The sequence below is a fragment of the Carcharhinus amblyrhynchos genome, chromosome 8 (assembly GCF_965287045.1).
Source record: "Carcharhinus amblyrhynchos chromosome 8, sCarAmb.v2.hapA, whole genome shotgun sequence".
Classification (NCBI taxonomy): Eukaryota; Metazoa; Chordata; class Chondrichthyes; order Carcharhiniformes; family Carcharhinidae; genus Carcharhinus; species Carcharhinus amblyrhynchos.
In genome coordinates, this window is record NC_137331.1 from 66,154,429 (window position 1) to 66,170,077 (window position 15,649).

Consider the following 15,649-nt stretch of genomic DNA (forward strand, 5'->3'; position numbering starts at 1 on the left):
TCTCACTGTTTCCATACATTTCCACCGGTCACAGAACATCCTTTTGGCTTAAATTTTGAAATAAAGGATACCATGTAAGAAAAAAGTCCATACCAACTTTAGTCAACAAGATTTCAAATCATACATATCACACTCAACTATTCATATTGCTGCTTTAGTAACTGTGTTACAGGTGCATGCTATAGAGGACTTCTGCAGATCAGGACTTTGATGGGGTGATAGGAACATAGGAACCAGGAGTGAGAGTAGGCAATTCAGTCCTTCCAACCCACTCCACCATTCCAAATGATCATGACTGATCTCCATCTCATCCTAACTCCACTTTTCTGCCTTTTTCCCATAGCCCTTTATCCCACTTTTGATCAAATATTTATCTTTTTCTTGAATCCATTGATTGATTCTGCATTCACTGCACTCTGAAGCAGCGAGTTCCATAGATTCACAACTCTCTAAGAGAAGTAACTGCTCCTTATCTCTGTTTAGAACCTCCCCTGTCTTACTGTTCAACTATGACCTCTTATCCTAGACTGTTCTAGAAGGGAGAACATTTGGTTAACATTTACTTTTTCAATGCTGTTGAATATTTTATATACCACAATCAAATCCCACCCATTCTTCTGCACTTCAGTGAATACAAGCATAAGCTACTCAACCATTCATAGAACATAGAACATTACAGCGCAGAACAGGCCCTTCGGCCCATGATGTTGCGCCGACCAGTTAAAAAACAATGACCCACTAACCTAAACCAATCCCTTTTCGTCCATAAACCTATCCACGGATCTCTTAAACGCCCCCAAACTAGGCGCATTTACAACCGCAGCAGGCAGGGCATTCCAATCCCTCACCACCCTCTGGGTAAAGAACCTACCCCTGACATCCGTCCTATAACTACCCCCCCTTAATTAAAAGCCATGCCCCCTCGTGCTCGCTTTCTCCATCCGAGGAAAAAGGCTATCACTGTCAAATTCTTCATATTCTTCATATGCTATTCTTCATATGATAGCCCTTCAAATCTGGAATCAATCTAGTGAACCTCTTCTGAACTGCCTCCAATGCCACCACATCCTCCCTCAAAGAAGATGACGAAAACTGAACACAAGTGTGGTCTCACCAGTGCCTTATACAATTGTAACTACTTCTCTACTTTTATACTCTACATCCTTTGCAATAAATGCAAAGATTCCATTTGCCTTCCTTAAAACATGCTGCACCTGCAAAAAGTTTTAAGGAATTTTCTGAGACTCATACACAATGACACAGATTCCTCTGCACAGAGATCTTTTGAATCTGTTTCCCATTTAAATAGTAATTTGCCCCTTTTTTTGGCCAAAATGGATAACCTTGCATTTATCCATTTATACAAAGAAAAGGCTGGTGGGCCTCTACAGCGGAAATTATCAGCAATCTTGCCCTTGGAGATACTGGTCAAAGCATTGTCCTTTACTCCTGGTCAGGTACAGCCCACTTGTGGCCAGTGACTCACCAACCACTTCTATATTATCCCCTCAGTACTTTACAGTGTCAGCATTTAAGTATCACATCAATTAATGTGCTTCTGCCTCAGAAATTTGCTCTTCTTTTAGACCTTCTTCTTCGTGCACTTTTTTCTGTCCAGATAGCTGATTCTGACTACCTGAAAACATAAATGCACAGAAGAGAGGGTTGGAAACAAAAGGTGCGTACTTACGCTATCTGTAACTTGTACAACACTCCAGATTACAGGATGAAGTGAAGGTACATAGGGCATTGACTTCCGTAGTTGTCTGTTCCCACGGACTTCACATTGACTATCTAGAGAATCGCATGATTCCCTGCAGAATGGTGACTTCTGTTCTCCTTTCCAACTTTTGCACTAAGCCCTCCAACATTGTTTCTGTGAACATAAGAACTTCCAGCTTCAGCCTTCTGGTCCATTATTCCAATTTCTTCCTGTTTGGAGAGTCTTTTCCAGTCATTCCAGTGCATCCCTTGCTGCAGTCAGAATGCATCTCCCCTTTAAGAGGTGCAGCCTAGTATTGATTGGTGCTAGCCTTTCATGAAAATGGGTGCATTGCTACATGTCACTGTTATCAGACAACAAATTTTATGAAATTGGGCACACAAAGTGGAAGCAGACTAAAGTTGCACTCAGAATCTCTCCGCTAAAAATCATAAAGTAATAGACACCAATCAGTAGGCAAGAGCATGCTTTCAGAATGCAAATGAGGCCTAGCACATAAGGGAAGCTGGACAGGATGGCACCTACAGGAATTAAATCTCCACACCATCAAAATCAGCACTTTTAAAACAGTTAAACAACCCATGGAGACACCTAAAATTAGCATAGTTAAGGAAACATTCCTTGCCCCTCAAAACCTCTTTTGGGATCAATGACACACCTATGGTTCAAACCCCAGAGATTCGAGACTATTAAATAACCAATCAGACAAAACAATTAACACACAATTAAAACAATTTCCTCAACACTTGAAAACATTGAGACAGAATGGCTAAGGTCGAATACTGTAAATAAAGTATTAGCATTTGAATCGCATACTGCACCAGGTATAACTATAGCCTGCTGCGAGGGACGGGCAGAGAGCTTTCAGGACAGTCCGATTGTACGTACTGACTATGCTTCTCCGTCGACGTAAAAGAAAGTAAAGCTGCGCCTTTATTGAACTTCACCCTGAGTCCGTAGTGGTCGTTTCACCCACATGTGCTAACACCACCATCATGGAAATGTGCAGGCAGCAAAAAGTTTGCATGTTGTCTGCATTGCTTTCAACAAGGGTGGCCAAACGTACACCATATCCACTAATGTCCTTTTCCAAATTTTAGTCTGTTATTTTTCATAAGTTCTGCACTTTGTTTTTCCACTCTTGAGGTTACTAGCAGGAACATTTTTAAACCAACTAGATAAGGGAAAGAACCACTTCTCTGGAATATTAAATAGTGTTTTCTTATACTGGAAATCCAGCCATGAAAGTGATGAGCAATGTCTCTGATTTGCTAATCAGACATTCAAGTTATTCTGAGTTTAGTCACTTGCCTCAGTTTTCCATTTTGAGAGGTGTTGCAATTAGTGAAAAACTTGCTGGGGGTGATTAATACTGGTAATAAGTTAATGCTCAACAGTAGACAATACTAGACAGCATGACTTTATTAAGGACAAATCATGTCTGACAAATTTAATGAGCTTTTTGACGAGGTGACACAGGCAGTGAATGAGGGTAGTGCCATGGATATTGTATACTTGGACTTTCAGAAAGCATTTAATATAGTGTTACATGACAGGTTTGTCAATAAATCAGAAATGTTTGGGACTGATGGGTCATTGACAGCATTGATTAGAAGTTAGCTAAGAGATAAGAGCCAGTGGGTAGGAATGAGTGGACATTTTTCAGATGAAAGAAGAGTTGAAAGTGATGTTGTCCAGTGATCGGTGTTGGGACCCTTGCTTTTTCTCATTTACATAAATAATTTAGAGATGGGTATTGTTTCTAAATTTGCAGATGACACTAAGCTGGGGATAATGGTGAATTGTGAAGATGAGGCTGAGAGACTTTAGAGGAACATTGACAAGTTGATTAAATAGGCAACACCAGGCAGACGAAATGTGAGGTAATACATTTTAGTAAAAGAAACATGGGGAAACAATAAAGTCTCAATGGTACAACTTCAAGGGGAGTACAGGAACAGAGGAACCTCGGGCTTCAAATGTATAATTCCCTGAAGGTGGCCAGGCAAGTTAAATTGTTAAGAAGGCTTACAGAGTCTTTGGGTTTATAAATAGAGGCAAAGGGCAGAAAAGCAAGGAAGTGATGCTACAAATCATTAGTCAGACCGCATTTGGGATATTGAGGATGATTTTAGGCGTTTTCAGACGCAACGCGGTGGTAAAGTGGGGCATAAAGTGATTAGTGCGATTGGCGCTGGTTTACACAATTGGCACCATTTTACGAGCATCGGATTTCCTGTGCGGTCAGCCTCTCATTAGAAATGGGCGAGAGGCAGGTTAACATATGTAAATTTATTTTAATGCTGTTTTATATCTGCTTAGTGAGCCTGGCACTCAATCCTCCAGGCTTGCTCCCCTTTATGACCTCGCCGGGAAAGGTTCTTGCTGGCGAGGAATTGACATGCATCCAATGAATGAGGAGGAGTCGACTTGGCCTCACTCATGGAACTGGAGGCCACTGTGGCCCCTCTGGGAAGGCTGAGGGCAAAGGGGGTGCCCCTCAAGCAGTGCCTGCCTGGCAATGCCATCCTGCATTTGGGCAATGCCACCTGGTACCTGGGCAATGCCCCCCCCCCCAGGCACTGCCAGGGGGCTGGGCTAATGGGGAGAGGCCACTGGGGGAGGGAGTGAGGCTAATGGGGGAGGGGTCAGTGGGGAGCCCTCTGCCATTCTGCTATTCAGTGAAGGGGGGGCAGGAGGGACAGGTGGGAGGGAGAGGGGGTCTGCTGCCACCCTGCCACCCTGCAGGGATCAATAGAGAGAGGAAGGGAGAAGGGGCCAGCTGCCACTTTGCATGGATCGGTGGGGGCAGGAAGGGAGAGGGGGCCCGCTACCATTCTGCAGCAATCAGTATGGGGAGGATGGCAGGTGTGCAATGAGTAGGAGGAGGGCAGCAGATCCACGATGAGTGGGGGGGAGGGCAGCAGGTCTGTGATTTAATGTTGGCAAGTGTGAGGTGGTCCACTTTGGTAGGAAGAATGGTAGGAAGGACTATTACTTACGTGGCGAAAAACTGCAGCAGGCGACGGTGCAGAGGGACCTCGGGGTCCTTGTGCATGAGTCGCAAAAACCCAGCTTGCAGGTGCAGCAGGTGGTCAGGAAGGCGAATGGGATGCTGGCCTTCATAGCGAGGGGGACTGAATATAAAAGTAGGGAGGTCTTGCTGCAGCTGTATAGGGCATTGGTGAGGCTGCAGCTGGAGTACTATGTGCAGTTTTGGGCGCCGCATCTGCGCAAAGATATTTTGGCCTTGGAGGGAGTGCAGAGGAGGTTTACTAGGCTGATACCGGAGTTGAGGGGGTTGAGCTATGAGGAGAGGCTGAATAAACTGGGCTTGTACTCGTGATAAGAGAGGGGATTAAGGGTTATGGGGAGAAAGCGGGAAAGTGGAACTGAGCAGCAACAGATCAGCCATGATCTTATTGAATGGCGGGGCAGGCTCGAGGGGCTGGATGGCCTACTCCTGCTCCTATTTCTTATGTTCTTATGTGATCATTTTGGGTGGTGGGGGGGGAGGGGTGGGGATGTTGGCAGGGCTGCATTGCAGGCAGTGGGACCCCGGGGTTGCAGATCGAAGCTACTTCAGGTTGCCTGCATGGTTTCAGCTCTCTCTTTTCTGTCAGACCCCTGCTACTGCAAATGCACATGATGCAACTGCATCAGAGGTCTGCACATGTGCACTACTTCTCTCTGTGGCCTTTCGGGCATGTTAAGACCTACCCACAGGCTTCTGCAGTGAGCAACATTCTTGCTCAAAATTTTGCAGACAGAGTGCGAATGGGAGGAGAGGGGGGTACTGAAAACATGTCCAAAAGACAGGTCTGAAACTCTCCCAGTTTCAAGTTCACCCAGCACTCAGAAAAAAATGGTATAATTGTCCCCATTGGCCCCAGTTCTGGGCACCTTATTTAAGGATGGATGTTAAAGCCCCACAGAGCATGCAAAGGGGATTTACTAGAATAATACCAAGAATTAGGAATTTTAGATGCACGGAAAGATTAGAGAAATTGGGCAGAATTGCCTTCTTTGTTGCTGCAAGACTCTATGTTTCTATTTTTCCCAGAATCAACATGGCTTATATTTGGAGATCAACAGAATGGGACAAGGAAACCGCCTGAATTGCTATTCTAATGCACTGTACAAATAAAGCAATTTTACAGTTCCAGTCATGATTAAAATCCATCACAACTAATGCATGTGCCAAGAACTTTGCTGCATCATTGGCCAGCTGTAGTCTTGCCAGAAAATCTGTACATATTTGACACAAAGGGAAAGCAAAGTCATTCAATAAGTTGTTTCAACACAACAGCAGAAAAATGAAAACTCGTGATATTGTTTTGTTTTGAGGAGTGTTTCTCATATGGAACACAATGTGCTCTTTGCTGGATGGGTAATGTGCTGAATTATGGTGAACATCTATAAAAGTGACTGCATCTGAATTGGTATGCAAAAAAAAACATGCTATTGGTCTATAGTTAAATCAATTAGACGCAAATCTTTTTGCATAGATCGATTCTGAAGATTGTGTGTCAGAGATGCAGTATATTTCTAAAAAGAAACTCTTAAGGCCTATGTTTCACCAATGAGGCCTTTCCTGATTTCAGTTGGACGGAAAAAGGGAATGTGTTACTGGTGTCAAAGTAATTCGCTGTAGGAAGGGTAAATGGACAGGAAAATAACCCTGATCTCGTGCATCTAACTATCTGATTTGATTCATTACCATGGCACAATTATCTACTTATTCTCACTGCCAGGCAATGGTGCATACTACAAAGGTAATCAGAATACTGGAAAGATAAAAATGGGGGAATTAAACAAACAGAGTATCACCAAATATCTTAAGCGATCAACTGAAAAAATGATGAAAAAATTGAATTTATATCACTTTTGGCTGAGAAATTAATGTTAATCACACAAAATGGTAGGAGAAATAAGCAAGCACTGAAATATTTTCTCCCTACTTACTCACTAAAGAATCTATTTGGAAAGGAGGTAAATGGAAAACTTATTTGACATCATACCCTGATTTGCTGTCAGCATTTTGCTTTCATTGCTGACTTTTCCGAGAAGCTTTAACTTCCTTTTTGTTTGTCTGTCTGCAACTTCACTGTCTAGCCATTGTTGGCATGGAAACACATATTCATTGGCTCCACCGGTCTCTGTTGGTTCCGTTATGGTGATCGCCTCTAGATACCAACCAGCCCCATATCCAACACCATCGTGTTCAACATGCACTTGTGTTGGAATACCTAGGTCTACAGCTTGTATATTAAAGACGCTAACCTAACAAAAGGAATATAGAAAATAAATAAACATTTTAAAAATGAATTATGTGAGAAAGGTTTTCTACAGTACTACAGAAAAGTATTGACAGTATTTTGAAAATTCTTGCAGCATTTTATATCGATGGCCATGAACATCCACATGAATCAAAAATATTTGCACTAAAAATTTCTTTGGGGGTTCTCCCAGTTGGATACTGTAACTTTGGTGGAAGCTCAGAGCTGTTTGCATGGTTTATACAGATTTTATAATGATCACCTGGTGAAGTTAAAACAGCTGATTGGGAAAATCCTTGAGTTAATTCCCAGTGAAAATATCAACTGTAACATAACTACAAATACACCACCTCCATGCTTGTTTTGAGCACAGCTTCCTTTTCACTGAGAGCATAGTAACGCTGAATGCAAACTGGTAATCCCTTCATTCTAAGTTTTGTAACACTTTACTGTCAGCTTTACTTCACCTGTCTTAAAACGGTGGATTAATGGGGATTGACAGTGTCAATGTGTTTATTAAGTTTCCTGCTTTAGGGTATTACAGACTTCAAGTAGTTATTGAAGAATTGGATTATACACTGCATACGCAAAGAGCAGAACTTTTCAAATGTGACTGCTCTTAAACTAGAAAGAAGCTTTAAAGGGATTATATTCAGTCTGTTGCTCTGCTCCCTCTTGTTCACTGTGCCCTGCAGACTATACATCATGCCAAGTGCACTGGCAGGTATAAAAAAATTCTGCTACCTTGGAGAAGAGGTGCCACATTTTAACAGTTATGAAACAGTTTATTCAGAACACCTCAAAGTGGAAAAGAAGGAGGTGGGATTTTACAGTCCCTCTGTGGCGTGCTCTCTGGTGGTGGAGATGGCTCACCATTGGCAGCTAACCGTATCTTCTGGTCCTGCCAGTGTCTGCAGCACTTTGCATGGCTTGCCTGTTCCGCCACTACACAACCTACCACAGCGGGGTAGGGGGAGAGGGGAGGGAGACTGTCTTTGGTGGGAAATTCGCCCCCGTTCTGCTGGAATTTCTCAAGTATTTGGAGCAAAGATCTCCCTTGCCATAAATAAAAATTCTCAATCTCCACTAATTTCAGTCCTAGTCGTCTCTCCTACTTTATGAATCTTATTCTGTTGACTCTGTAAGCTTTATTCAATGAAAAATGTGTGCATAGTGCTTATTACCTTCAGCATAATGTAATCCTGGCTAATATGAAAAATATGTATAATTGTCTTCCCCATATCCATATGTAAAAAGAAATCTGGCTGCTGCCTTTAGCTGAGGGACACCAGCATCAGCAATAAGAACTGTCAGGAAACATCTCCTCTGGATTACCCAAGGGGCTACCTCACTGATTGGCAGGGATTCATGCTTACAAGATTCAGCACAGGTCCAGTAGGCAAGGAAATAAATGAGGAACTAAAATGTGAATATCTTTACTAGATTGGCCAACATTGAATGTATTCTGCCTGCTTATTTTCTCTTCAGTTCATAATATTGCACTTTATGTTTACATAATGTATTAAAGTTTCTAGTGTGCTGCACACTGATTATTTGGATTCTGTGATTCAGGGTAGATTTTATCTTAGATGGCCAACTGTTGGAACATGTCTGTTTGCAACATTTCCTGGGAGAAGAACGGAAGCTGTTATAAAGTCTTGGCTTCATTTAAACTATGCTACGGGACCCAAACTGACATCCCTAGGTAGCTTGCCAGGTTTAGGTCTGAGCAATTTTACTTAGCTCTCATACCAAAGGTCTGTGGGGTGGGGGGCATGTGGTGTAGGGGGGGGAATAGGGGAAATGTGTGTGAGGTGTGGGAGGGGAGGAAATAATCCAGAGTCAGCAGCAGCCCACAATCCGGTAGACCTGGGGCAGCAAGTGGGAGAAAAATGTTATGCATGCCTCTTCCTTTCAGGGAAATTCCCTGAAGAGACAATATTGAGGGAGAATTCAAAATGAAGTTAGAAGCCTCCAAAATAATGAAGAGAAATTGTTTACATATGACCACACCAAAGTAATGAGTCTCTACAAAACATCACAATGAAAGGCAGCAATTCATCTTCAACACTTCTGCATCAGCCTTCTTCAGTTGGTGTTCTAAATTATCACTGTCTTATAGTGGCATAAATGATGGAGTCTCAGACGTAAGTAACTAAGTTTGGGATTAATAATATCACCTTGACATGAACTAATCATTTGCATGATTGCACCTTAGCTCAGGCGGCATTGTGACACATTGGTTAGCACTGGTGCCTCACAGTACCATGGACCCCCCAGGTTCGATTCCCAGCTTGGGTCACTGTCTGTGCGGAGTCTGCATGTTCTCCCCATGTCTGCATGGGTTTCCTCCGGGTGCTCCAGTTTCCTCCCATAGTCTGAAAGAGGTGCTGGTTAAGTGCATTGGCTATGCTAAATTCTCCCTCAATGTACCCAATCAGGCACCAGAATGTGGTGACTGATTTTTCACGGTAACTTTGTTACAGCGTTAATGTAACCCTACTTGTAACAATAATAAATAAAAAAAAATCTGATATTGTCCTTTACTTCTGACAATCTTTACGATAGAACTTAAAACTGCTAACGCACTCTCGCCTCCCCAGTTCCATACACAAGTACATAGCTCAGCTAGATTTGAGTCCTATGAAGCCATGGGCATTTAGGAAGTGTTTGTATTTCTCATACTTGTTCTGCATTTTATCTTTTCTATTCAAGAGTTAAAATGGAGAGTTGATCATCACATGTTGGACAATGTTTTCTGCAACATGTGCTAGGCTGTGGAAGTCTTGTGATTTCCCAGCTGATGTGGTGCCTAGAATTGATTGTAGTTTATTTCTGTTTGTTTACAGTATTAACTTATGAGCTTTCTCAGGGGGTTAGACACAATAGACGCTAAGAGGTAATTGCCCCTTGTGGAAGAGTCTAGGACTGGAGGGCATAACTTCAGAGGAAGGAGGTGCCTACTTACAACAGAGATGAGGATGAATTTCTTGCAGGAGAGGGTTGTGAATTCTTTACCTTAGAAAGAACAAAGAACAAAGAATACTACAGCACAGGAACAGGCCCTTCGGCCCTCCAAGCCTGCGCTGCTCATGCGCCCATCTAGACCATTCGTTTGTATCCCTCTATTCCCAGTCTGTTCATGTGGCTATCTAGATAAGTTTTAAAAGATCCCAGCATGTCTGCCTCAAACACCTTGCTTGGCAGTGCATTCCAGGCCCCCACCACCCTGTGTGTAAAATACGTCCCCCTGACATCCGTGTTGAACCTTGCCCCCTCAACCTTGAACTTGTGACCCCTCGTGTTTGTCACCTCTGACCTGGGAAAAAGCTTCCCGCTGTTCACCCTATCTATGCCCTTCACAATTTTATACACCTCTATTAGGTGCAGAGGTTACATCATTAAGTATATTCAAGGCTGAGGTAGACAGATTTTTAATCAGTAAGGGAATCAAGGGTAATGGAGATAAAGCTGAAAAGTGGAGATGAGGATTATCATATCGGATCAGTCATCATCTCATTGAATGGTGAAGACTTGATGGGCCAAATGGCCTACTTCCGCTCATAAGTCTTACGGTCCATCATTCTTAGAACTATCCATCCATCCTATAGTTAGAGCATCTATTATTCTAAACATTCTGAGCACTGATAGGAAGCAACACTGTACAAATGCCATATGCTGTTTTCAAACTTCAGAGATTTTGTTATTGTTCGTAATTTACTGAAACATTCTGATTTTCCAATGCACGTGAACAATATATAGTGTTTAATTACTTAGACAGTTGTGAGCAATGTGCAGTCAAGAACCATTTCTTGGTGTCATCATAGGTGTAATAGGGAGGCTCAGTGATAAGAGCAACAACATTTTTCACCATGCAACAATATATATTAAGCTATTTGATAACTGAAGCTTTACTTTCAATCATGATTATTGTAAAACAAAACCAACCTGATGTTTTTCAAATGGTGCAGAATGAGGTCGCCTGAGTTTCCTTTTGCAAGTATCTCCATGCTCGCCAATTATCATGATGAAAACATCGACATCAGTGCTTGCTGCAGGTAGATTTCCAGTTAACACACGCACAGAATATGAAATATCTACAGGAAGCAGAATCAGTTAGTCCATTATAGTTTCTTCTAATGTATTGAGAGTTGTGAAAGAAAATAATAAGACAATCACAGATAATTATCGTTGTGCAATTGGAAGCAATAAGCATTGTGTTATCATTTTCTGGATTATTGAAATAGTTAAATCTGCAGAACATCATCAGTGACAACTCACACCAGCGATCTCATTAGCATACACTTCAATGTTCAAACAAACATGAACCTCATTTATAGAGATGGCTAATGTGCTGTTGAACTCTGGGAAATGTTGGCAGCAAAAATGCCATTCTTCAGAATTGGTTTGGGTTCACGGGTAACTGCAACACGAGCCTGGATTTTAATGTTCAGACATAATTATGTGTGGAATTATGTGTGGAAAACCTAAAAGAAGGGAATCATGGCAGTCACTGGTTTTCGTAGATGATTTTCTGGTTCTCTGGAAGTTCTGGAGGTTGTTAGAACCAGGAGAAAGAAGCTGGTTGGGAACAAGAAGGTGTGGTTCATGTCATGCGAGCAACAGCATAGCAGATCATGGCTGATTATCCACTTCAGTGCTATTTTCTCACTCTATCCCAATAACCCTTGACATCATTAACATCTAGAAATCTATTGATCACTGTCTTGAACTTGAGTTTTCATAGCCTTCAGTGATAGAACATTCCAAAGATTCACTACTCCCTGAGTGTAGAAATTCCTCCTCATCTCATTTTTAAATGACTTCCTACTTAACCCGAGACTGTGTCCCCCAAGTTTGAAACTCACCAGTTGTGTTTTCTGCATCTACCCCTGTCTAGCCCCTTAAGAATTTTGCACGTTTCAATGAGATCACCTCTCATTCTTCTCAACTCTAGAGGGCATTAGGTAGACATCCAAGACAGCCACAGAGCTCTGCAAGTGCCGAGGTGGGCTCTAATTCCTTCCTTAGCACCTCTTCCCCTTCTCACTTACTTTAGGTCCTCTGTAATGCCCAATTTTGAATCATATCTCAATGGCGATTGCTTGCTTTTGTTGGCGACATGCCAGTTTGTTGCACATGAAGATTAATGCCCAGTTGTTGGGGGCTCTCAGGTAATAAAGATTCAAAAACTGGAAAATATTCCAGCACCCACTGCATCCAATTTTCTTGGTCAACAGTTGTTATCAAAGAGAACAGAAACGTTGGGAGATGTAATGTGTCATTGTAAGAAGACATGATCTGAATCAGGTGAAAGTTTCACAGTTAAGTTCATAAAACTGCACGATGGAACAGTGGTAGGCACATGGTGGCACAATGCTGCCTCATAGTGCCAGGGACCTGGGTTTGCTACCTGGCTCGGGTCACTGTCTGTGTGGAGTTTGCACATTCTACCTGTGTGTGTGTGGGTTTCCTCCAGGTGCTTTAATTTCCTCCCACAGTCCAAAGATGTGCAGATTAGATGAATTGGCCATGCTAAATTAGGGTCAGAAAGACTAGCTAGGGTAAATGCATGGGGTATGGGCTGGGGCCTGGGTGGGATTGCGGTCAGGGCACACTTGATGGGTTGAATGGTCTCCTTCTGCACAGTACGACTCTATGATTTTAAATATCAAACTCAAAATACATTCAGAAATACTTACTAGCTCTTTGGTAAATACTTAGGGTGGGATTTTCTGGTCACACTCACCCTAAAAGTGGAAACCACCATCCCACAGCACCCCTTCCACTGCTGTTGGGGTCAGCAGATCCTTCCATGGTCTGTCCCTCACCCGCTACGATTCCTGTGGCAGGTGGAATGGGAAAATTTGACCCTTATTGCAATTACCTCTTGTACTGTTCCTGTATCTGAGTCAGAAGTTCTGGATTTGGATCCCACCCCAGAACTTGATGGCCAAGGAAGGTGTGTTCATAATGTGGTCAAACTCGCAGGTTCAGTCTGTCAACCTGAAAATCCTTCCAAAGACACCAATGGCTGGTAGTAAATGAGGCTCTGGGTCAGCCATATTTGATGTCAAGTGGCACTTCTCAAGCTATAAGTCCCTGATTACAGGCAAGTGAGTGACCAGCTATGAAAATGACTGGAAGTCTGCCTGAGCTCACCATGAGATGCAGGAAGAGAATTGGAATATTTACCTCTCAGTGGTTGTCGGTCTGGTCGAACAGCTGCCAGTTCTGTCACAGTTTCCGTTCCATGTTCTTCAAACAGCCAACAACGTTCAGTGTTAAATCCCAGTTCCTGTTTTGTTTTTAAGTTCTTCATGCGGAGCTAGGATAATAGATTTATTATACATATTTAGATTTTAGACCAAAAACAGATGACACATTTTTTATTTTAAGCAAAAGGCAATGGTATTTTTCCAAAAGGTTGTTCAAAGTTTTCCTATAAATTTCTTACCTTAAATAGTCTTATCCCCTTGTTCAAGTAAGGGTTTAGCAACACAAAGGAAACTTTCCTTATTTCACCGACTCCTTCAAGGCTTAACTATAGAAAGACAATAGACAATGTGCTGGCATCACTAAGACAAATTTACTGAGCAGTAATCACAAACAAATTGGATTATTTTCAGCAAAAAGCTGAAATTACTAGAATGCAGCATAGGTTCCTTACAGAAAGGTAAAATGCTGGAAGCAGTCAGCAGCCCAGACAGCATTGGTGGAATAGAAACAGAGTTAGGAGGTGAAATTTTCCAGCAATCCCTTCACCTCTTCCCCCTGCCATTGGCAGGATCATCCAGTCCTGCTGAAGTCGATTTGCATTCATTTCCCGTGTTGCCATATGGAAATCCACAGCGGGTGTCAGCTTCAGTGAGACCATAAGATCCCACCAGTGGGTAGGGCTGGAGAATTTCACCCAACATTTCAGATCAATGACCTTTCATCGGAACTGGGAAAAGTTAAAGATAAAATAGATTTTGATCAAGAGTTGAGTGGAACAAGGACAAAAGAAAGGTCTCTGATAGGGTGGAAGGCAGGAAACATTGAATGACAGAATAGTCCAAATGAATGGTAATGGGGGAGGAAAGGGAACAAAAGATGTGCCTTGTCCTGATGTCTGAAAGCAAACTTACGAGAAAAAAATCATTTGAAGAAAAGGAAACAAATAAATATAAACTCATTTCCAGCCCCTGCTCGCACCTCCCTTTCCCCCCACTTTGGGGACAGAAGAGCAAGGGGCAGGCCTCCTAATTGCAATAGGGCAATTAGATGAGCACAAGAAAGGCAACTACAGATAATGGCTGCATGACTATCAGATTTGGGGCCCAGTGGCAATGAGGACAAACACCTTTCACAGGGTAGGTGAAACTCTACATTGCAGGAAGGCACAGAACAGGAAAGGGGCTGGAAAGCAACAAAGGCCAAACACTCACCACAGGATTTGCCATCAAAGCCAAAACTACATAAAGATGACTGAGACTGAGTGCTGTGGGAGGCTGCGACCCTCCAGGCAAACGCTCACAGAGATCTGTGTGCTCTTTGATGAAGACGTTGTGCCTCACAACACTTATAGGGTGGCAATGCCCCCCTTCAATAGCAATCAAAGTCACTGAGACTTTGAACTTCATGTCCAAGAATCAACTGTGGACTTTAGTGGCATCTCTCAAATGGCAGCATACTACTGTATCTTGCGGGTCATGGATGGCCTCTTTGCCAGAGCGGACAATACAGTAATTTCATAAAAGCTGTAGCCTCACAGGCACAGGGGCAATGTATTTCACTGCCATTCCTGCAGTCCCCCAGGTGTGGGTCATCATGGCATCCTGACCACTTACTCTGAATCATAATGAGGAAGGGCTTCCACTTGGTTTAAGTTCAATACATCTGCAATCACAACAAGAGCTTTCTCTCTGTGTGCTGATTTTAATAATGGTAGCTTTCATGCCCTTCATCTTCCAGTAGTCAAAGCTCTCTCTTAAACTTAGAAAAGGCCAATTACATAAGTGTGCAGAGAGATCTAGCTGAGGTTGCTTGGGTAAATAGGCTAAATGATATGTCCGAGATGTGACAAGAGAAGTAAAACAGGGATCAGTGATGAGACCTCAACTATATCAATAACCTGGATGAACGGACAAAATGTATGTTTGCTAAATTTACTCATGATAGGAAAATAGGAAAGTAAGTTATGAAGAGGATTTAAGCAGCTTGCAAATTTAAGGATATCAACAGGTTAAATGAGTGGAGAAAAAAATTGACAGATGGAGTATATTATGGGAAAATATGAAATTGTCTATTTTGGTAAGAAGAATAGAAAAACAGCATGTTTAAATGAAGAAAGATTGCAGAACTGTAAGGTACAGAGGGATCTGTGTGTCCTGGTATATATTTCACAAAAAGTTAGAATACAGATACAGCAAGTGATTAGGAAGACAAATGAAATGTTGTTTATTGCAAGGGGAATGGAATATAAAAGCAGGGATGTTTTGCGACAGGTATTTATAAGACCATGGGCAGAATTTTCTCAGAAAAATTGTAGGTATAAAATGGACAAGAAAACCAAAGATTTTCTTGCTTGTTTTTTCAGTGACTACACAGGTAGAAAAAGAATGATGGTAGACAACCTGATAGATAGTTCCAGGTGCAGCCAGCC

The 15,649-nt window shown here is 42.3% G+C and overlaps 1 protein-coding gene across 1 annotated transcript in view; it reads right to left on the reverse strand.

Moving 5' to 3' along the window:
- Nucleotides 1-1,547: 1,547 nt before the first annotated feature.
- The window catches only part of LOC145346376 (lipoxygenase homology domain-containing protein 1-like), a 40,420-nt gene continuing 26,318 nt past the window's right edge, over nucleotides 1,548-15,649 (reverse strand). The window contains exons 6-10 of the mRNA XM_080193536.1: nucleotides 13,460-13,546; nucleotides 13,198-13,330; nucleotides 10,951-11,099; nucleotides 6,745-7,006; nucleotides 1,548-1,636 (exon numbers count right to left, since the gene is read on the reverse strand). Of these exons, the coding sequence (XP_080049662.1) occupies nucleotides 1,548-1,636; nucleotides 6,745-7,006; nucleotides 10,951-11,099; nucleotides 13,198-13,330; nucleotides 13,460-13,546 (720 nt within the window). The remainder of the gene's footprint in view (nucleotides 1,637-6,744; nucleotides 7,007-10,950; nucleotides 11,100-13,197; nucleotides 13,331-13,459; nucleotides 13,547-15,649) is intronic.